The sequence below is a fragment of the Pyrgilauda ruficollis genome, unplaced genomic scaffold (genome assembly GCF_017590135.1).
Source record: "Pyrgilauda ruficollis isolate IOZ18807 unplaced genomic scaffold, ASM1759013v1 scaffold6, whole genome shotgun sequence".
In the NCBI taxonomy this organism is placed as follows: domain Eukaryota; kingdom Metazoa; phylum Chordata; class Aves; order Passeriformes; family Passeridae; genus Pyrgilauda; species Pyrgilauda ruficollis.
Genome location: NW_024527710.1, coordinates 13366555 through 13388838, shown reverse-complemented (window position 1 = coordinate 13388838; position 22284 = coordinate 13366555). Strand labels below are relative to the sequence as shown.

The following is a 22284-nucleotide window of genomic DNA, read 5'->3' as shown; positions in this document are numbered from 1 at the left end:
AGGTTGCTGCATCTCAGTTTTTGCTGAGTAGGGGTGCTCTTGTGTTTGGAATTAAGCTCAGTTCAAAATACAGTTTTATGAGGGTTAACACTACCTTAAAAATGCTATCGTGTTAGATTTCCTGAACTAGGTAAAGCCAGAGTACAGGGCTAGAACTTCAAGGTTTTTTGTGCTCCCTTTTAAAGTAGTATGAGTGCTTCATAGTTTTGAAGGTAAAACACCTTTATGGGACAGCACTGTTGTCCTACTTTTACAAATAACTGCTTGGTCTTGCTTCCCTGGGTTGCTTGCTCAAGGTTACACAAGAGTCCTCTGGTGGAACAGGGAATTACATCTAAATGTTTGGTGTTAAAACTTGAAGTCTGATTTCTGGATTACCCTTTTATAATAGAAAGGGAAAACCTATACTTTTCCTGTCATCCTGCTGAAATTAATTGAATTATAAGTATTAATACCCTGATTTTGATCAATGCTTTTAATTCTGTTTACTGTTTCTTTTTATTTTTAGGCCTGTACTGGTATTGAAAATATTGATGAAGCTATAACGTTGCTTGAACAAAATAACTGGGATTTAGTGGTAAGTATTCTAAGAAAATGACTTCATAGATCAACCCCACAAACAGTGACATGGCATCTTGCTAAGACAGCTGGTAGCTTTATTTCAAATTTGGGGGTGTCTGGTGGCTGGGACAAACAGGCTGTTATGTGCAGACTGTTTCTGGTCTGTTAAAACCTCATCTCCAAGTAAATGTGATCCTGAGTTAACAAACCCTGCTCTGCTGTGATTGTCTTCAGGCTTTTTTCTTTTCTTGTCCTCTAAAGCCATGTTTCATATTGTGTTCAGTTTCCTCTTGGCTTCATTTTGTAAGAAGTGTTATGAAGGGTTGTGTTTTTAGAAGACCTGTGTGTACACATGTGGGTTTTTGAGGATTTACGTTCCCGTGGACAAAATGGAAGATAAAACAACTTTTTCAAATTTTCATGTGCTTTTAATTTAAAATTAGGATTGTTGTTCTTCTGTTGTTTGTGGTTGTGCAGAATTGAGTCAGAATTATGATTAAAGCCATAACTTTATTTAGATTTTGTGCTTTCCAGACACCATTAAGTACAAACAAAAAACCCAGCAAGCAGTCATCCTGAAAAATCTATTTTTCAACAAGGTTCAACGTGCAGGCAAGTAGGAGGAAACCAATAAAACCAAGAAAAGTAGTCTTAGGTGTTTTAAGACTCTACATAGGATTAGTAAATAAAGAAGCTATTAATCCAATTTCTTAAAGTTTAGAAGTGTAAACTACACAAATGTCATTAAAAAGTGAGTGGTCTTCCTTTCAACTGTAAAACATTTGATTTCCTCCTTTTTTTTTTTCCTCTTTTCCAAACGAGTGACCTTTGGACCAGTCCAAAATATCAGAAAGTTATAAAAAAATTTGATTTCCAAAATTGGCTACGGATATACTTTCAACTGTAACCTATTGTAGAAAACAAGTACAAACTCCCAACACTTGAAACTAATGTGTTAAAATGAATGCAGTCTTTATTTTGCAACATGTCAAGGTATGAGCAGAAGTGAGACACCAGTGAGCAGAAGGGAGTGTCTGTCATCAGTGGCTTCAAACAGAAAAACCCAGATGTGTGTTGAGTGTTGGAGTTAAAACCTCTTGTGTCATAGTAGTGACATGGCATGAGCTCTTTTGAAAATTCAAGTGTTTGCTGGAAGGCAAGGAGCAGCCTTGTGCATTCTGTTCAGGTTGTGAAGTTTCCAGTACAATCCATTAGATCTGTTGGATGTGGTTTGGGGGATTTGTAAATTGTGTGCATTACAATAAATGGCCAACAGGTTGGGTTGAATGAGAGAAGTGCCATGAAAAATGGTCAGAACAAATAAGTCTCCTGAGACTCCAGAATGAGCAGAAAGCAGAGTGAAGTTTCTAAAGCTATGAGAACACCTTTAAATGCTTAATTTTATTATTGATTACTAGATGATCTAGAAGTAGAATGTAGAGAGGAAAGAAGTAATGACCCAAATGTGCAAGCTTAAAAAAGGCATAAAAAAAAAGTAAGAAAGGATAAAAAATTAGGAATGCAAGAGGTACTTGAGAAAGGTACATAATTTTTGAAACTAGGCAGAAGATGAATGAGAGGTATGTCTATGAAGAGGAAATGGTAAGTTGCAGAAGAAAAAAAAATACTGTTGAGGAGACTGTAAGTGAAGGAGATGCCCTAAGGGGCTGTCATTAACAGGACACTGGCTCATTTTTATTCAAAGCAGCCTTTGAATAAAAAAGGGAGTGGGAGTGAAAGTCAAATCCTGCTAATCTAACAAGGAGGTAGAAGCAAAAGAATGAAGGAAGAGAAGAGTGAAGAAAAGGAGTTCCTGGGGTGTGAGAGAATCAACTATGTCTGTTAAGCAAGGGTTTTTAGCATTTCAGAAGAACTTGAGGAAAGGCTCAAGACTTAAGAGAAATGTAGCATTTTGTATTTTGGAATTAAAAGTGCATGATCCACGTGTGGTTTTTTTTTTTTTTTGTTTGTTTGTTTGTTTTTGTTGTTTTTGTTTTTTTTTTTATTTTTTGGTTGGGTTTTTTGGTTTGGTGGTTGGTTTTCTTTTTCCTTTTTTTTTTTGGTTGGGTTTTTTTAATACCTTAAATTCAATAGTCAAGTACAGATTCAGTGCCTAGGAATTGGGGAGGGTTTGTTTTAGTTGTTTTTGCTGAGATGAAAAACTAAAGAAATCCTTTAGTTTGGCACTAAATATGTCATTCAACTCAGCGCAAAACTTATTTTTGATTTCTGAGGAAAACCACCAAGCTTGAAGACAGTAGTGAAGTAATATGATGATTTTGTTAAGGGCTCCTCTGCTATCCTTTGGTCCCCAGTGTTAGGTAAATGGGAAGAACACAATTTCTTTTTTCTCTAATTTCACTTCATTTTCTGCATCTGATTCAGAGGCTTTTAGATGTCGATTCCTTTACTTCTATGATGTTGGAAGTAAAATCTGAAGTCAGTATTTGATGATTTGATGAGGAAATCTTCTGTGAGGCTAAGTAGAAAGCTAAGCAAATCCCATTTGGATGTCATCAACCAAAGTTCAGGGGCACTCCTGCAGCAAAAGGGGGAAAAACCAAAAACATGAGGAAGTTCTTGTCTCAAAGAGATGTTTACTCTTGCTTTTCACTCAGCCTGTCTGTATCTCAATTCCATGTTCCTGTTTGGGGAAAAAAGGTTGTGCATTATCAGAGGCTGTGCTGAAGACCCAGGTTGAAGATTCCCTTGGGCACCTGTTGCTTCTTGAACTCTCTGACACTCAGCTCAAGGGTGTTGTTGTTTCTCTGGGACTTCAGGCAAAACAAACAAAAGAAGGAGCCCTGGTGAGCTGGAAAGCAGAAGGATCCCAAACAGAAACAGAGAAGTAGGTACTGACATGGGCTGACAGAGAAGTGCATCAGAATGCGCAGAGACAACAGAGGTTATTAGGTTCACAAAACAAGTTCCTTACATTGTGCTACAAGTACTGTGTGTTTGTGTAAGCTTTTCTGAGGATTACTTTGTTTGCACTGGAGAAGTATTCCTGCTGATTACTTTGTCCCTGCATTTTTTCCCCCTGGTCTTGCTAGAATTTAGTATTAAGGGTTAAAATGTCACCAGTATCTGTCCTATTATTGTTACTATGTTCTGTATCTTTTGGACATTTGGTTTTACCTTTAAACAAAGCTGAACCTGGGTTAAGTGTAAGGCTCTCCTTTCTGGGTTTAGTTTTTCTAATAGTCACTTTTGGTTTTTGTTAAGAATTAAAAAGAATTCCTTTTTCTTTTCAGTTTAGAACTGAAACATTATCTTCCTGTTTTTGAACTTTAAAAGATTACTTACCCCCAGTTAGAAGTCTTCATCTCTAATCCTCTATATGGGATACTCTAAGACAATATAAACTGCCTCTGATTTATCTTGAGTTGGGTACTAAATAAACTGGATTTAAATGTCTCAGAGTTGTGTATGTTTTATAGTGCTCAAAGCAGTTGTATATGTTGCAGTAGCTGCTTGAAGCAGTATGGGAAGCTGTCTTTCATAAATGTTTGGTTGCTTGGCTTTGTTCAAGTGCTCAAAATAAAATTGGTCACAAGAGTGCTGCAGAGGAATTAATATGCAGTAAAAACTGCTTGGTGGGATCATGAAGCCTAATTTTGCCAATAATTAGTTCCCCTCTGGTGCATATGACTTGGCCTTTGTGGTGGTCTGCTGCATATAGAGCAGCTTTGGGTTTTTCTGTGTGAGAACACTGTAGCCTAATTACAAGGCTTATTATAGGCTGGGCGACGAAATGTTTCAGATGTTCTGTGAGATACAGAAGATCAACATAGATAATATAATGATCTCTTCAGGCATCCTGCTATAAATGGATGCAGCTCTCTTAAGCCTCCCAGGGTTGCTGGTATGTTATTTCCTGAGTGTCATTTCTTTCAGCTCTATTAATTTAAAGTAATTTTTACCATCTGAGGAAGCAGAAGTTAGGAATTTCTGTGTGTTGTAAAGTCTGGTGGTTTTCCCATTTAGGCTCTGACCTTCTCTTTTGGCATGTGAAGGTAAGAATGACAGGTAAATACATCTTAAACTTTATGTATGAACAATAAAATAAAAGTGTGAAAAATTCCAACTGTGTGTCTGTTGAAATGCTTCTGATGATGGTACATATTTAAAGGAAAATCACCCGTTAGTGACTTGACCTTATGCTCTGTGGACCTTTATATGTGTGAGGTTATTACACAGGTGAGAGCTCTTTGCTCTCTTGAGATCCAGTGCTTGAATCTGTGCATGAAAGTAAGTGAAGTGTTCTGCTCTGCCTTTCACAGATTTAATGAAAAATTCAAGTCCCTCATATGCAGCATGACTTCATATTCTGTACTGGTAATCAGAGCAGGATTTTTGAATGAAAAGCAGAATTCACCACACTTCATTTTCTGCTTTTTCCAGGATGGCCATTTCTGTTTTTACTTCTGTTCCCTGGTTTAAAATTGTTTTTTTTTAACATTGTAATATAGGTACTTTTTAGAATTGCTTTAAGAAGAAAATAAATTTCATCAAAATAATGGGGGGAGAGGGGTGTTTATTTTCCAATATTCAATTCACTTGTAAATGTGTGTATAATGATTGTATGTATATAACCCTCTCCCGTTTTTTATTTTCAAAATGACCTTTGTGCCTTCCTGCTCTCCTTGGCTTGATTATTCTATATTCTGGTAGAGGATCAAAGCACAGTATAACTTCAGTAAAACCAGCAGTTTAGTGCTCCTGGAGATGGGATGACTTGCAGGTCCTGTCATACTCAGGTTCCAAGGATCACCTGACAAGAAGTGATTCTCTATCTTGGAAGGAAAAATTGTATATTTTGAACATCTGTTTTTATAAAGCTTCAACTCTCAACTAGAACTTTTAACTTTAAATGGATAACTTAGACAGATGGAGGGTTTTTTTGCATATTGCTTGTAAACTTCTTGGAAAATAATATTTGTCAAACAGGATTTTTTTTTTCTCAAAGTACCAATTTTGTATATGTCTGTTTACATCTATGTAATGTCTTTTGGAAAAAAGTAACCGAACAGACAAAAAAATTGAACTGAGAAAAATCAGGTAGGACTTGGCAATTTTTTATTTCTCTTGGAGGTGCCCATTTAGGTGGGCATGGCAAAGAATGGGCTCTTGGCAGTTATCAGCAATCTGTTATTTGTATCTTCCAGTGCTCTAACCAGTAACAATCCTTTTGTTATAGGGTGTAGCAAATTTCAGTAGGAGCAGGTAAAACTGATACACTTAGATTGTCTTTTGTCTCTCTCGCTCTGCTACAGCTTTGATGTGGTCTCTCTCTGTGTGTTATTTTGATTGATTTCAATTAGTCTGCCTCCAGAAACTAGGTGATTAATCTGAGTTTGGCACACAGCCCTTTCTTTTCCTTAAATGTGGGGCAGTGTTCAGTGTATGTTTATGTCCTGTGTTCAGCAGCTCTCCTGTTGTATTGCAAGGCTGCATTTCAGTGGCTGGGAACCAGGACTGCACTTTATGGTCATGGTGTTCTTCACACTGGCCCTTTGATTTTGTATTGCTGACCTGCTATTTTCTTTACTTTAGAATTGCATACTGAATATGGCACAGATTTGACAGTACTCAAATGGGGCAAGTGAGATGTTCAGGGTATATTCCTCTCATTAGGACTAAATCTGAGGGATTTTCACTGTTGGGAACACGGGCTTGTCTGTGTATTAATAACATTCTCCCTGTGGTCAGATGAACAGTCACATCTGCCTACTGGAAGCAGAGGTTTGCATATTTTTATTTTTTTTTTTCCAGGAAAATGAGTTTTGTTTGAGACAGGTGTTCTCTTGTGGATCTGGGTGTCCTGTGGAACATGTTCTTGTCAGCTCAGCAGGTTTATTCTCACTGTTACTGCAGTGAGGAGCCTGTCCAGCATTCAAAACCTTCCTGCCAGCAGAGGGAAGGAAGAAGGAAGCCCTGAGTTAAATAATCCCAAGGAGGGTTGGTGGCTGGGCATCCCACTGGTGCAGGCATCCCATGGGCATATGGTGCCTGTTCTCCAGGAAATTCAGGAGTTGCAGGTTTTTTTGTATGTTCAACTGCATCATTAATCTTTCCTTGTAGGACACAATTGTATATGAACTTGTCTTTTACAAAGGACTATAGAAATCCCCTTTGGAAGTCTTTAATGTATTTTCTGTTAAATTAGGGATCCCTGCTTGCAAAAATTGTTGTATTTCTCATTCTCCATATTTCCAGCGTTTTGCAGCTTTCAAAGTGACATTTGTGTGTCTTGGAGTAAGCTCAGATGGATGCTGTGTATTTTATGCAGCTGGGTGGTAGCACAGATGAGTTGTTGATTCTTAAAAATAGTATTAAATTCATTGGTTTTACTTTCTTTCAAATGCCTTAATCTTTGGTAAAACACATTTCCTTTTAATGTATTTCTTTCATGGAAGGTTATATGAAATGTGTGGGTCTGTAGGCATTTGTAATCGTGGTATGACTTTCCACATAGCTGTATGCTCATTCATCCATTTAAAAAAACCCTCAAAGCAACCCCCAAAAAACTGCTTTATTCATGTGAGGGTAACAAAGGGGTTGTGATTATGTATTTTGTGGCTGCATTTTGTTGCTGGGACAATGTATATGAAATTTTAGTTCTCTTTCTGACCAGAAAGAGAGTGGAGAAGATTTTTAGGTAAAGCTTTGCTGGCAATATGGTAAAGTAAAATGTAAATTTTGTCTCTCCTTTTCAATTAACAGATGGAATTTAGTTACTTAAATAATTTAGAGTTTTAGTTACTTAAGAAATAACCTCAAGTTTTTCTTGTACAGTGATCAAACAAGCAATGGAACTAATATATTTAGATTTCTGTTCATGGTAAAAGACTCTTGTTTCTTTTAACAGAGACTTTTGTGTTCTGAGAATAAACAAAAAGCAGCACCTGAGATCCCAGTACTGCCCCACAGTACTGCTGGAGCTCCATGGATGCATCACCCACCTACCACAGTTTTTACAAATACTTTTTTTAGAGGTGCTACCTCCTATTGGTAGTTTCTGTGAAGATTACTTAGCATTCATTTGTCCTGAGACATTCAAATTTCAGAACAAATTTCTAGAATATACTCATAGTGAATTGGCTGGTATGAGGTATCTGTAGTTTATTACCCTGTGACTGTGACCTATTTAGTTGAACTAAAAATTGCACACATCTTATAAACACGTGTTTGACAAGTGTTTAGTCTGTCATTGAGTCATGTTGGGACTGTGTGAGTAGGAGAAAAACTAAGTAAATTATTTAAAAACAGCATCTGTGCCAGTGCTGTGGCTATTTTGGAAGTGAATGTTACTTGTGAAAATTTTTACCACAAAAGCTAGGAGCAATCTAGAGCCATCAGACTTTCAAAGCAGAGTGTCTTAAAAATTTATATACTTACAATGCTGTTGGATATCTGAGCAGTTTCTAGTTTTATTTCAATAAACTCTCCTTAGCCTGTCCTGGGTTGCTGTCCCTCCAGCAGTACAGCACTGGCTGTTGGAGAAATACTGAGACAACTTGAAGGTTACATACTTCATCTTGGGATTTTCTGCTTTCCAAACTTTTAAGCTAAATCTTGCATAATTATTTTTTTTTATTACGGATTAGTGATTAGGCAGTTGGCTGACTACAGCTGGGGTCATTGGAACACTGTTGATATTTCATGTTATTATGGCTTTTCAGTGAAGGGGCCTTAGGCTTTTGGCAGTACTTCTATGACTTCTTGTGTCCTGAGTTCTTGTGTCCTGGTAGTACTTTCTAAGAGCTAGTATATTGCAATGAATGACTAAAAAAACCCCACTTTTTTTTTTAATATAACTGAACAAAAAATATATTGTCATGAGGTGGCTTATTCCTAAACTTCGCATTTTAGCATTGCCATTCAAATTTACATAAAATTATTAGGAGAGGGGTAAAAATATGGGAGTTCAGAACATTTTCCAATATTCATATCAAGGCATAGCTTTTGATTTATCTGACTCTACTGCTTTCTATCTATTGATGTTTTAAGGAGTAATAAAATATGTTTTGGTACTGAGCATTCCTTTCTTTCAGAAGGTGAAGTAGCATTAATGTCAAAGTTGTGACATTCATGACTAAGGCCGAGGTACCTGTATGTGTGTCAAAGCAGAGACACCTCATGGGCTACTTTCCCTTTCTATGTGAATGAGTTTTGAGTGGGTTGTTGAGAGTAGATTATTTTCCTTTATTCCTGCTGAGCTAGAGTCAGCTCAGGTACGTGCTGATCCTTAAGCTTCTTAGAAATCTGTACGTGTTCTTTACTTTTACTATGCCAGGAAAACACATTCAGTTATGAATTTTTTATTTCCGTTGCACTTTGTCGGGGGAATTAGGCAGTGACAACATAGAATTAAGGAAGTCTGCAAAATGTAGTGGGTTTTTTTTTTTTTTTCTCAGAATTTTAGAAGGATATCTAACTGCTGAAAGGCTTCCTAGTGCATTTAGGCATGTTGTAGGAGTGACAGGAAAAAATTTGCTGAAGCCACCAAAGATGTAGGGAGAAATGGGAAACCACATCTAGAGTGCTAATTGTAAACTATTTCAACGCGTGCTCTCTTGCTGATGAAGTGAATCATCTGTATGAATGTATTCATGTGGCATTTTTTGATGAAATGTTAATTTTTTGCTTTATTAGCAATTCTATTGTTTTGCAGCTTTTCATGAAGTATATTTGTTGTAAAGAAAGCAAGCTGAAATAAAGCAGAATGCATAGAAGACATTTCATTGTAGTTCAATTACGGTTTTTGGTTAAATTTTAACCACGATGGGGACAAATGTTGTCATTCTGTATAAACTTTGTGGGTGTAACTTCACGTCTAGCACTTGGAAATGCTTTTGAGACTTGCAAAGCTGGGGAGATGCCAGCAAGTATAACATAAGCTACAGGAAAAAGCTGACTCATTCCTTTGCCTTGAAAAGCCTGCCAAAAATAACACAGGTAGCGATTGCTTCTCTTACTACTGAGGCACAATTAGCAATTTTGTTATTTAAATATTACTGAATTAATTAAAAAACCTAAATGGAATAATATTTTTTTATTACTTAAACTCTTAGCAGTCAATTTTTTGTAACCTCTGAAAGTAATGGTTTCAAAGTAGCTGTGTGTGTAGTAAGGTGATCTTGTTTGTAAAAAGTCTCTTTCTGGTTAAAGCGATTGGTATTTCTGCAGAAGGTTTTGTGGAATTTCTTGTTTAGAGTACACATCTCAGACTTGCTTAGAACAGATGAGATTTGGTAGTCGGATAAAGCTGTTCAGAAGCCACATTCCTCTTCTTGGGAATCTCAGGGTCCGATCTGGATGTCTTGGGGCAGAAAGAAACGTTGGTAATTAACACAGCTGGTTTCAGGAAACCCTTGTTGTATTAATCCACATTGACTGCTGTATTTGACTAATACTTACAGGATGTTTTTGTCAGCACCAGTTACTAAAACTTCTGCTGTTCATTCTGGAAATTTCAACTTTGTTATTGTTGTAAACTGATTGCAAGAGAAGTCTGTGCGTGGTCTTGCTTTTTATCCAGTTTCCCAAAATCACAGTATGAAGGTCAGAACAAATGTTTTGATGTGTCTGTACCTGCCAGTTCCCATTATTACCAGTTCTGTTGAAAATTAGCCAAAATCACTATTTGCAAAAAAGAAAATTATTAGAAGAGCATTATTTCAAACCAGTTACTGTTATTACTGGAATATTTGCATATTCCAGGGCAGAGCCCTGGGAGTTAGTTTCATTTTAAGAAATACTTCTGTGCTCAAAAGGAACTAATAAACCTGTGCACTTCTGTTTTGCTTTACTGTTGCATGGGAAAATATGTTCCTTTGTCACTTAGATTTGTGGTTTGGAAGCAGTTTGAAATTCACTCTTGCTTTTTCAGTCCTTTCATGGGTGCTTTGTCTCACTAATGCTTTTGTTTATCATTTAGTTTGTTGTTTTTCCTCATTTTGGATAATATTTTTTCAGTTTTGGGTTTTGTTTCCTTTCTTTTAAAAAAACCCCTTCTCTTGTTTAAAAAAAACCCTTCTCTCAAGAAAGCATTTGGAGTTGTATTGTTCATTTATTTTGTTTGAACATGAAATTTTAAATCTTTAGGATAAGAAGTTTATCATGTGAAAGCAGAAAATTAGAGTAGGAGTATTGTATATCAGGGAGAATATCACATTTAGCCCAAATTAGGAGTAGAATAATTTGCAATGGACTGACAGTTGTAAACAGAGTGTTATTAATGACCCCTTTTTTGCTGTGGAAATATATAATAAAATATAAAAGACAAAAAAAATTAAAATTTTATTATGAATTCTTAATGAGGGCTTTTTAGTGCATTTTGTTACACTTCTTTAAACTCAGTAAATCTTGAGTGATCCTCAAGCACAGATGAATACAGGCTGATATTTCCAAAATATAACAGCTAGAATTTTTTTATTCTGCAGAACTCAAAACCGCAGTATGTTTGTCTTGTGTGTCATCTCACCCTCTGTACTGAGGTTTTGTATGTAAGTTTTGATATTGTATTCACTCAAAGAATCAGAAAATAAATCTAAGATTAAATACTGAAAGAGTCAAAGATTAAAACAAGTTTTTCTTTTTTCTGAGTGTGAAACAACAAAATGCCCGTTTTTTTGGTTATAATTTTAAATGCTGTCCTACAAGTGGCTAACACCTCTTCCTGTCTTTGCTTCTGTTAATGTAGAAAACAGCATGGGGTAAACTTTCTGCATTTGTGATGTGAGAGAAATTGTTTTTATATCGAGAAGATATTAAGTGTGTTAATAGGAAGGAGAGGCAAAATGAATAGTAAAGAGACAAAATGCAGAACTTTGGTTTTTTTTGCTTGTCAGATGTGTTAAACTGAAAATAAAATCTGAGTTTGTAGCATCTAGGGGAGAATATAGGTTTTTGAGAGCTATAATAAATGGATCCTCTCATCAAAAAAGCTTTTACTGAGTTTCATAGAAATAATTAAATAGGTGGTTTATGAGGCTATTGCTGTAAGTTGAATACACAAAAAAATTAATAATGATGTAAATCTGACTGTCAGAAAATCGGGCTTGGAAGAAAATGCCCCATGAGCAAGTTACTCCATTGTGATTCCCTGTGACTTTCTGAAACACTTGATGCCATTTGGTTGGACATCTTTGGGTTTTGGATCATCTGCCGTGGCAGTTCCTGTTGCCCTGTCTCGAGGTCTCATTTGTGTACTGCGTTTGTTCAGTGTAAACCTCCTCAGTTTTTAGCTAAACAAATGTAAAGCTCTGCGAGGGCTTTGCTAAGGAGACTCAAGTGGTCTCACCTGCTGAATGCAGTCAAACCTAAATAAGGCTTTTGGAATTCTCTGGGAGCAGCTTGTGCTGGTTGTGTTAAGCTGGTGTGGTTATTTATCCCAGTGAAACTCGTGCATCTCTCAGGTGTGCAGGTTATTTACATCTCTCCAGCCTCCTCCTCTGAAAGGATTGTTCTTCCAGCACTGTGCTGCTCCAGCTTGCTTTCTCCTTTTGCTTATGGATGTCTTTTCTGGTTCCCTGTTTTGAAGAGCTGATCTTGCTTTGTCCTTTGTAAAACCTCTTGCTCTTCACTGGGGTGGAGCTTCCAAAGGAGATCTTCCAAAGGACAGATACAGGGGTCTGTATCTGTCAGCCAAAACCATGGTGTGCTGTGGAGGTTGGGAAGGAGAGGGGAGGAACACGAGGTGGCCACTGAGGAAGAGCTCCCTCCTCACCTATTGTAAAAGCCTTTAGCTGCTCTTTTGCCTGGGACTGCCTTTAACTCTTAATTCATCTAAATATCCCTTTTAAATTCTGCAAATTCTGGAAATTTAAAAACTACCTTCCATCTGTAGTTTGTGAAGAGGAAGGAACCCCTTGCCTCATTTGAATATTCAATCAGTGTATGTAGACTTCTGCTTTTAAATAATATGATTGGTAAATCCAGTCCATCTTCAAACTTTGTGAAAACCACAGAGTATTTATAACTTATGAGTTGAATATTTGTGCTGTCTAAAACCCCACACTGACCCTGGGATGAGAGTCACTCTAAGATGTGCTTCATTGCTTGTCCATGGTTAGCACTAGAATGGTGTATTTTGAAGGAAGTCATTGATGTTGTTTCAATAGGTAATTAAGGAATGGTGATTCTTGGTTTTCTTTCTAGCACTGTTTTGTACTCATAGAAGATAGTCACAATTAGTCAGAACTGACTAGTCTAGTTAAGTTAATATTCCCTTGAAGAAAAGTTCTAAATTTCAGTCTGCTTCTCAGTTCTTCAGGTACCTAATAATTTCAGAATGCCACAAAATTTTTATGATGCCCAAATTTTAATTTTAATATTCCCTTGAAGAAAAGTTCTAAATTTCAGTCTGCTTCTCAGTGTTCTTCAGGTACCTAAATAATTTCAGAATGCCACAAATTTTTTATGATGCCCAAACTTTTAATGAATTTGGTAACAATTCATTAACCCTATTGCTTTCTTTTTCCCTATGTTTTTGGGAAACAGAAAAGTTGGATTGAATATATTTCAATACTGTAACCTGGAAGCGTACTGCTGAAAAAAACACACCAAAAATATTGTCACTTTGAACCTTTGTAATGGGCACTTGTCAGTCTAGTGTTATGTCACATTCTTGATGTCCTTTTCATTTAAGAAACCCCCAGGATTCACAGTATGTTTATCAAGATAACCTGTACTGTTGGATGGTGAAGTCACAGGTGCTTGAGACTGGAAGTTGTTTCTGGATGTCTCTCTGGCCCAAAGCAGGTCCAATTAGGTCAGGTTATGCAGTACTTAATGAATTTTTAAATAAGCTGTTCCAATTCTTGGCTATATGATTGATATCCCCCTAAACAAAATGTATAAATCAAGAAGAGCTATATTCAGTTGATAATGTAATGAAATAAATGGGGGGCCTGGTAGTTGTTTGAAGGTTGTCATCAAAACAGGAATTATTCTGTTTCAGGATGGGACAGAGTTATGGCAGAATTTGTTTATGGATTCATCTAGGATTCTTGGCTTTGGGAAAAATCTTCTGAATTACCCCTGTAATTCTCCATTTAAGGTGAACTTCACTGTTTAAATAGTGATAGCATTAGCAAGCTGTGGTACCCTGGATCCAGCAGAGGCACTCGTGGATATGCAGTTGAGAGCAGCAGAAGCACAGGGTGCTGCTTCCCTGGCATCACTCTCAGCAGCAGGTTATGGGGAGCTGAAAGAGCTTTCTGATCCAGACATGGTTTCTTTATATTAATAACCCATAAATAGATTTAATGCACTGGTTATTAACATTGTTTTGAGAGTAGCACACATTTTTAATGACTATAAATTAGCCACACAGGGTGCTTTTGGTGATCAAAGATCCCTGTTTGGAGAGACAAAAAAAAAAAAAAGTAATATCTTGAAACGTTTGCATAACCATAGAGATGTGAGCCTCTCAAAGGGGGCTGACACTGGGGAGGAACAGCCTGGAGCAGATCTTGCCTTAGTAACGTGTTCTTGTTTTAATTTTTATTTTTTTTATAGTCACAACCTTCTCCCAATGAAATTCTAAAGCAGATGGTTGTTCCTTTTTCTTTTTTTCTTTGCAGGGTCTACTTATAGCTGTCTTGTTAGAACATGGATATTTAATATTTATGCAGTATGTACATGTGCACTGCTACCATTTGCTGTCTACGTTATTTTAGTCTTCCATCTTGCTTAACAAACAGTGTCTGGACTCTTCAGTTTTACAGTGTGGTTAATAGAGGTCTTTTCATCAAAAAAGCACATAATGCTTCTGCTGTTTTTTCTTACTCCTGTGCCCCTTAAATGTCATCAAGTTTACAAAACTGGGGATATATGAACAAGTGAGTTATTCAGTTTAAAAGAAAATAGCTTGAAGCCTCTACTGTACTTAACCCCTCAAACTAGGCTCAGAAGAAGTTTGAGCTGATTTAATCCTCTGAGACAGAGTTTTGACAGAAGTGTGAAAATACCACATTGATGTATTTCTTCACAGCTGAAGCACCTTCTTTTCCCCAAGTAACGAGAATTTTGTTGCACCAGCAGATCATTATTAGTGTAGGTTCTGTGGTACAAAACCTGTGTTTGCTCTCTGTATCTTAACAGATGCAAAATAAAGGATAATTTTGCTCTCAGCCAACTTTATCTGTTGATTGACATAAATTAAATGTATGTTGTCGAAGAGTATGGGAGCGAGAAGCCAATCCAGAAAAACCCAAATAAACCAAAACCTCCTACTCTTTCCTGGAGGTTTATTAGATGAACACCATCAAGAGCTGTGTATAACTGCAAAAACCACAATGATGATAAATGAGACACGTTGTTAGAAAGAAACCACTGATTATTACCATGCACAGTGAATAAACTGATTTAAAACCTGATCTGGTAGGGAACTTTGTTTTCACTGTAATTTGATACAGCCTCATGGGTTGTTGCTATAGCTTATGGGTACCTCTGACCTTTTCCTTCTCTGCTTTTTAAAAAATTATTAATGCAATATTTGTTTCTAAATGCAGGATAAATCTTATTGCAGTATCACAGTAATTTAGCTGAGTTCAGCAATAAAATGTTCTGACTTCATGTAGCCTTAACTATTAATGGAAATTGTAAAAAAGTCATGTTTATCTATTCAGAGAAAAAGAAACCATAGCATTTAAATCTTGATTGCATCTATTTTTGTGTTTATTAAGCACTTACTTAAGCTACATTTTTTTAATGTCAGTTTGTACAAAAGATGTTGATAGATGATTGCTGTCAGTAGTTCAGTTACAGGGTATGACTTTGTCCTCCTGGAGTACCAGGGAATCTATGAACTGCTAGAGATCAGTGTTCCCTTCTTCACTGGGGACCAGGCACTCATTCACCAGGTATTGTGGCCAACAGGTCAGGTGTATCTGACATATGAGGATGGATTTTAGAAGTGGTGAAGGTCGAAAATGGATGAGTTGCTGCTGGCACAGGAGAAAACTGAGAGTAGTGGGATGCTACAAGCTCTCTTTAATCTTACTGTTAAACCTTCTGGTGATTTGGACACTGTGGAATGGTATTTTAACTGCATAGACCCTGCTTAATAAATACTTCCTTTTCTCCCTGAGGATAGTTTAAATTTTTGGGATGGTCCCTGGCAGCCTGAGGAGGCTGGGTGGTGTCTGTGTGAGAGGTGTAGGTGTGATGGAGCTGCTCGGGAGCACATGGGGCTGGCAGCACGCAGGGTGTGTGCAGCTGGGCAGGGTTATGGGCTGGGCCATGGCTGGTGCTCCTGGGGAACATCAGATTTTCTGTGGATGTGCTCTGAGGCTGCCTGGGCTGTTCACAGTTTTCTGTGTGTGTTTGGAGTGATGTGTCTCCTTTGTGAGTACCAAAGTTTATTCCCAGGCATTCCACCTGGGAAATCCATCACAGGATAACCAAACAGGAGTCTGAGCTTCAGCTCATGTTTGTTTTTCACTTGGGTATGGTTTTTATTTTATGTAGATCCCATAATGATAATATCGTTCACCAAGAATATTCACTAAATAGAGAGCATTTTAGGGCATGTTTTGAAACAGGCTAATCACTCTTCAAAACATATTATAAAAGTTCTGATGTATTTTCGTTCTGCATGCTTGACTCAAAATTTGTTTTCTCTTTTCAGGCAGCTATAAATGGTGTTATACCGCAAGAAAATGGCATTCTACAAAGGTAAGCACAGGGGACTGGAGTAGTACATGAAGAGAATGATGCTGGGTAACAGTTGCTTTTTTTTCCTTCCTGAATCCTAAAAAGATGACATAATTCTCCTTTTAAAGCTGTTTCTGGAGCCACAAATTCTATTCCTGGCAAAGCTGATTTAACATTCGGTTTTTCCCATACTGATAGAGGACTAGCTCAAACATCTGTTCAAAATAGTTAACTTTTATTTTATTTTCACTGGTGGTTAGGTCATTCTTTGCAGGGTTGTCTCTTTACAAAGACTGGGTGGTATGCTTCTGGATAAATGTTTCTTGTTCCTTATGCATTTATAAAGGTATTGATATTCCATGCTTTGCTATTTCGGGCCAAAACCATTTATACTTGGTTTTTTTTTCTCTTTTTGTTTTTAAAATTGAATTACAAGCAGCAGAAACTGTGATAGATAAAGTAAGGTTGTTCCCTTCTAAAAGTAGTTTTACTGATTTTCTTTCAGCTTCTGAATTAAATTTTGGCTTGCATACTGATGCTTGCATATCTTGAACTCACTGAAATTTGATCTTCTAAGTGCTGATGAGGCAATTGAAAACAGCAGAACAGGGATTAAGCTACCTGAGAGAGACAGTAAAACAGTGTTTAAATGTTTGTTCAGAAAAATACTTAATGTACTGTTTAAAAAATGTCAAGGATGAAATAAGATACATAATACAGGTAAAGCGGCGTTTGGCATCTCTGTCAATACTTACTAATTCAACAGAGTCAGTTTTTGATTGAGGATAAAACTATTTGCCCAGTAAAGTTACTAAATATATATTTGCTGTAAGGCCTGTTTAGTCCATGTGAGATGAAGTCTTGGTTGTGTGGAGCACTCTTTCTGCATATAAGTTGTGACCTCAAAGCATTTCTATCCAAAATCCCAGAATGTTTGGTTGGGTAAAAGAAACTGGGGAATAGTTAGAGTAGTTAATGCCTGTCTTCAATCACAAGGTGATCCAGTGCCCACTTTTTTTTTTTCACTCATTTGATTAATTTTTAGAAATTATTAGATCATCAAATGTGTTTCAAATGGGTATTTTTGTTACTTTGTTTTTGTCTTGTTTTGTTTTCTTCCAGTGGAAGTGGTTTAAAGGGAGGCTCAGAAGATTTAGAAACCTGGTTTCCAGTGGTTTTCAGAAAGGGCTTATTTTACTGATGTGGGGCCTTTTATGTTCTATTAGAGGTTGCTAGTCAGACATGTAGGATGCCTTTTGTGGTGGAATCAAATAGAATTAATGCAACTGGACTTGAAGCAAGTTAATTTATTGAAGAGAAAAAAGTACACTGTTGTGTAGTTTAGTTGCTTTTTGTAATCCAGTCCTGAGAACTGGGATATCCATTGCTTCTTGGGTCTACTAACAGAATTGTTACTTTTACAATTGTACTTAATTCATACTTGCCCACCATGTTGAAGCAAATAATGTATCACTTGGTATGTATAGTTTTTAAAATACTGAACTTAGACTGTTTCCTGTACTCCTTAGAGCTCTGTCGTGGGCCTTTGACTTTTGAGCCATAGGTCTGAGAGTGCAGGTCTTTGTGGCTGGGCATTCATCCTTCTGAGCATGCTGATGTGAGAAGTGAAGGAGCCCCTTGTTTTACAAGCATAACATGTTTTTCTGTTTCAAATGTGAGAGGCACAATGATGGGAGTAGCTGAGTACTGTTGCACTTTTGTGACATGCATGCCATACACATTTGCATTTTTTAAAGTTCAGACCTCCTCTAGATGACAGATTTGACTTGCTCTGTGAAGCATTTCCACTGAGAATCTCATGGTATCTTTGAGAACAGAAGGAATTTTTGAAATAAGTTTTGATAAGGAATGAAAATGAGACAAGTTATGTTGCAGCATTTCTGAAATCCACCATGAGATTCTGTAACTGCCCAGCATCTGCCTGGTAAGAACATCTAAAAGGCAACACCCCAGGCTTACCTGATGAAGTTTCTCGCCTTCCAACCTTCCAAATTTGATTTCTGTACATCATAGGGTTGGTGGGTTTTTTTTTTTTTTTTTTTTTTTTTTTTTTTTTTTTTTTTTTTTTTTTTTGTTGTTGTTGTTGTTTTTTTTTTTTTTTGCCTGGAGTGATATTCCTGAAATGCCATGTTTTGTTGCACTAGTTTCCAGTCCCAGTTACATGTTTCCTGTGGAGAGGCTCACTGAGGAAGATGAAGTGCTTCTGGGTAGTGAGAGTATTCCAGTTTATTCTGACCTGTTCTGCTGTGGGTATCCTTAGAGTCAGCTATGGAGATATCCTTATATGAATCTCCGGGAGCCTTGCAGGGTTTTGAACTTGAAGGCAAGCCAGAATTCAGCGTTGCATTACAGGTGTTTTCTTCTTAAACACATGCTTCATTATCTTAATTTATTAACCTTAAACATGTATCTACTTTCATATCTGTCTGGTTTTTCACTAATTTGGTGTGAGAAAATACCTATCTGGGTGCAGAATTTTGAGCTGTATTTCTTATTCTCTTTTCCACTGGATACTAGCCCAATGATGTAGAAAGCTGGTCGTTGCCATGGTGCCAATTTTTATATGGCCACAATACTCCTGGAACAGGAAACAATCCTTCTCCTCAAGATACTTCTGGTATTAATTACACAGTGGATTTTAAATGTTTTGTTTATCAGATCAATGCTGATCTCCTATAGTGCTCCTGAGCCCTGAAAGGTTAAAATTGCTAATACAGAAGTTATTTTTTCATTTTTAATAAGTATTTTTTTCAGATACAGCAGCAATAATTCGAGAGGTGTGTGCTGGACTGTAGTAAGTGAATAATACTGTCATTTTGCTTTCCTAACTTCTGGCTAGACATGCCAAGCTGTTCTGGTGAAATCATCTTGTTTGCTGTCTTTCAGTGAGTACGGTGTAGAGACTTTGCACGGACCAGCGTATGGCCCCAGCAGTCACTCTGCTGCAGCTTCCTCAGCTCCTTCCTCCTCCTCAGCATTTCGCCATGTAGTGCCATCTAGACAAATAGTGGAAAGACAACCTCGAATGCTTGACTTCAGGGTTGAGTACAGAGACAGAAATGTGGATGTAGTACTTGAAGACAGCTCTACAGTTGGTAAGGATTTGTAAAAATGAAATGAAAGCTGCTGTTGTGAAACTGTTAAAAGGACAAACTAAAAAGATTCAACCCCAAAAATCCAAGTCCTAAAGCAAAGCAGAGCAAAACCTCTCAAAAAGAAAAAAAAGATCCCCCCAAAAATGCAGCCTCCACAGCTACTAACCGTTTTCAAATCTCTTTGCAGCTTTAAAAAAGCAAAATTTCACTAATCCATTGTAAAGGTTAGTGATCTATCAAATATTTATTTTGAAATCTAGTTTCCTTATGAACTTGCTTCAGAAACAAAATGAAGATTAATGATTAAGTTGAGGCATGAAAATGTAATTTGGGATAGGATTAGTGTAGATGCAAGCTATTAATAAGTGGATGATCTTGGCATTTCCTCTTTGAATCTGTATGGCATCTCTTTCTGCACAGGATTAGTGACAAGATTAGAGGAATTCTTCCTGATGTGAGGAACATCATTGCATTCTTCTTAGTTCAATTTTTATTTGACTCTTTCATTCAAATTAAGATTAATTCTATCAGTTTTATTGTCTTTACCCTAAAAATTATGCAATTTGAAGCAGTATGTTAGAATTATGCTAGTGTTTCAGAGCATGTTATTTTTCACCTTCACCAAACTGGGAGTTAATTTACTTCTGCTAAGGAAGAAAAGTATTTTAATTTTTTTACTTTTAGTGAAGAGCTTATACAGATCCAAATAAGGAGCTACGTGAAGGAATAGTTGATGAAAGCAATTTTCCGTGCTGCAGCCTTTTGTGTGGGGTGAAATTTGGAAATTGAAACTTTTGATCCTCGCTTGTCCTTTCGGCAATGGATTTGGTGTTGGGTGGCGCCACCTAGCGGTGCTCGGTTTGAATTATCCATGGGTGTTTTCTGTTTTCCTTTGTGCTGAGTTGCATCCATGGAAATGAGGCATCAAAAACTGACCAGATCAGATTTTTTCAGCTGTGCTGCTTTGATTTTTCTTTTCTTATTGGTTTTTACCTGAAAGCTGTAGGGCAGAAGGCAGTTCGTGTAGAATTTCTATATTTTGGGATATAAAGATGGAAGGCAGCCTTGTGTTTGAAGTCCTGGGAGAAGTGAGCAAGGCAAATTTTAGAACTTCAGCTGTGGAATTGAGGAAAGAATAGATTTTGCTTTTATGGGCATCTGCTTGCCCATGAGAGGCTGCCCAGGAAGGCACAGGGACCCAAGAGCTGGTTGATCTTCAAGACAATCTCTTCAAAGCACAGGAAGAGTTCCTTCCAATGTGCAAGAGGAGCAAGCATGGCAGAGGGCCAGCACAGAAGAAGAAAACATTTCTGGCTGAGCTAAATTCAAAAACAAAGTAGCCAGAGCTGGAAAGTAGTGGTGGGCTGCCCAGCAGGAGCACAGAGGGGTGCAGGTTTGGAGCTAGGAAGGCCAAAGCTCAGCTGAAGGTGAAACCACTGGGGGGTTAGAAGGGTTTCTGTAAGTACATCAGAAGGAGGACAGAGGCTAAGGCAAATGTGAATGTGTGTTCAGTGGTGATTGCTGAGCTTGGTCTGTGGGAAGATTATGGAGTAAATCTTTCTGGAAGCACTTTTTGACCATGGGAGAGAAAAGAATGGGATTTGGAACACCCAGCATGGATTTACTAAAGGCAAATTGTACCTGATCAGTCAGCATTATTTGCCTTTTACAATTTGATGACCGGCTCAGTTGACAAGGGGAGAGAATGTCACTGTGGCTTTAGTAAGGCCTTTGATGTACTCTGCTGTTGTATTTTTCTAGTTACAATGTTAAGATGAAAACTGGATAAAAAACTGATCAAAATAAATGTTAATCTGCTCAGAGAAGTGGCTGATACTCTGGAGGGCAAGGCTGCTGTTTAGTGGGTCCTGGACAGCCTGGAGAAATAGGCTGATAGAAGCCTCCTGAAGTTCCAAGAAAATAAAGTTGAAGTCCTGTGTCTGGCATAGGATAACTCCATGTTATCCCCACCTGCTACCTGGCTGAAGGCTGATGGGCTAGAAAACAATTTAGTAAAAGGGATCTTGGGTGCTTCAGCAATGAGCTCTTGCAGTGAAGAAGACTTGCCATTTCTCCGGCTTTGCTGGTGAGACTGTAGCTGGTGGATCCCAGGAAATCATTATTTCCCTCTATTCAGCACTAGCCAGACTGCATCTGAGGCACTGTGTGGGGTTTTGAGGTGCTCACTAGAAGAAAGATGATGGCATCCTTCAGTAAGTCTGGTCAGGGTTCTGGAGCTCTGGGCTAACAGGAGGAGAGACACAGAGAAGAGGATTTTTCCAGCCTGGGGAGGAAAGGGGAAGGTGCAGACCTGACCTCTGTCTGCAGCTGCCTGCTGGAGGATGTGGAGAAGATGGAGCCAGACTTGTCTTGGAGGTGCATGAGAATGGGAGGCAATAGACACATCAAAAATTCACATTAAAGAAAAGATTTTTTCTTTTGTTGTGAGGGTGGTGAAGTACTGAAACTGGTTGGGCAGAAACGTTGTCAGACTTCCATCCTGACATGTTCAAGAGCCAGCTGGACAAGTCATTGACTAAACTGGTTTAATTAGACTTTTGAGTTAGGCTTGGGTCACATGAACTCCAGAGGTACCTTCCAGCCTGAGTTACTTTATGACTGTAATAACTACAGGGGCAGAAGAGAATCAAAACGTATAAAACATTGAAAAAGCTGTCAGAGCAGTCGGTTGTATGAACATTCCAGTTCCTTATGTCTGGACTAATGCTAATCAAATTTGCTATCAGAAATATGCACCCTCTTTAAGTCTGGTGTTCCAGATAGCACACAGCTATCTGTGTCTAATAAATACGGAATACAGAATTACCAATATATATGTACAAATCATCAAATCCTTGTGTGATTCTCCAATCATTCATGCTTTGTGATTGTTTTTTTAAGCTTCATTTGTCCTTTACTGTTTGAAGGGTATGTTACAAGG

At 37.6% G+C, this 22284-nt stretch overlaps 1 protein-coding gene across 1 annotated transcript in view; it reads left to right on the top strand.

The window, feature by feature from the left end:
• The window catches only part of FAF1 (Fas associated factor 1), a 151406-nt gene that overhangs the window by 16330 nt on the left and 112792 nt on the right, over positions 1-22284 (top strand). Inside the window, exons 2-4 of the mRNA XM_041483617.1 lie at positions 509-577; positions 16202-16248; positions 19135-19343. Of these exons, the coding sequence (XP_041339551.1) occupies positions 509-577; positions 16202-16248; positions 19135-19343 (325 nt within the window). The remainder of the gene's footprint in view (positions 1-508; positions 578-16201; positions 16249-19134; positions 19344-22284) is intronic.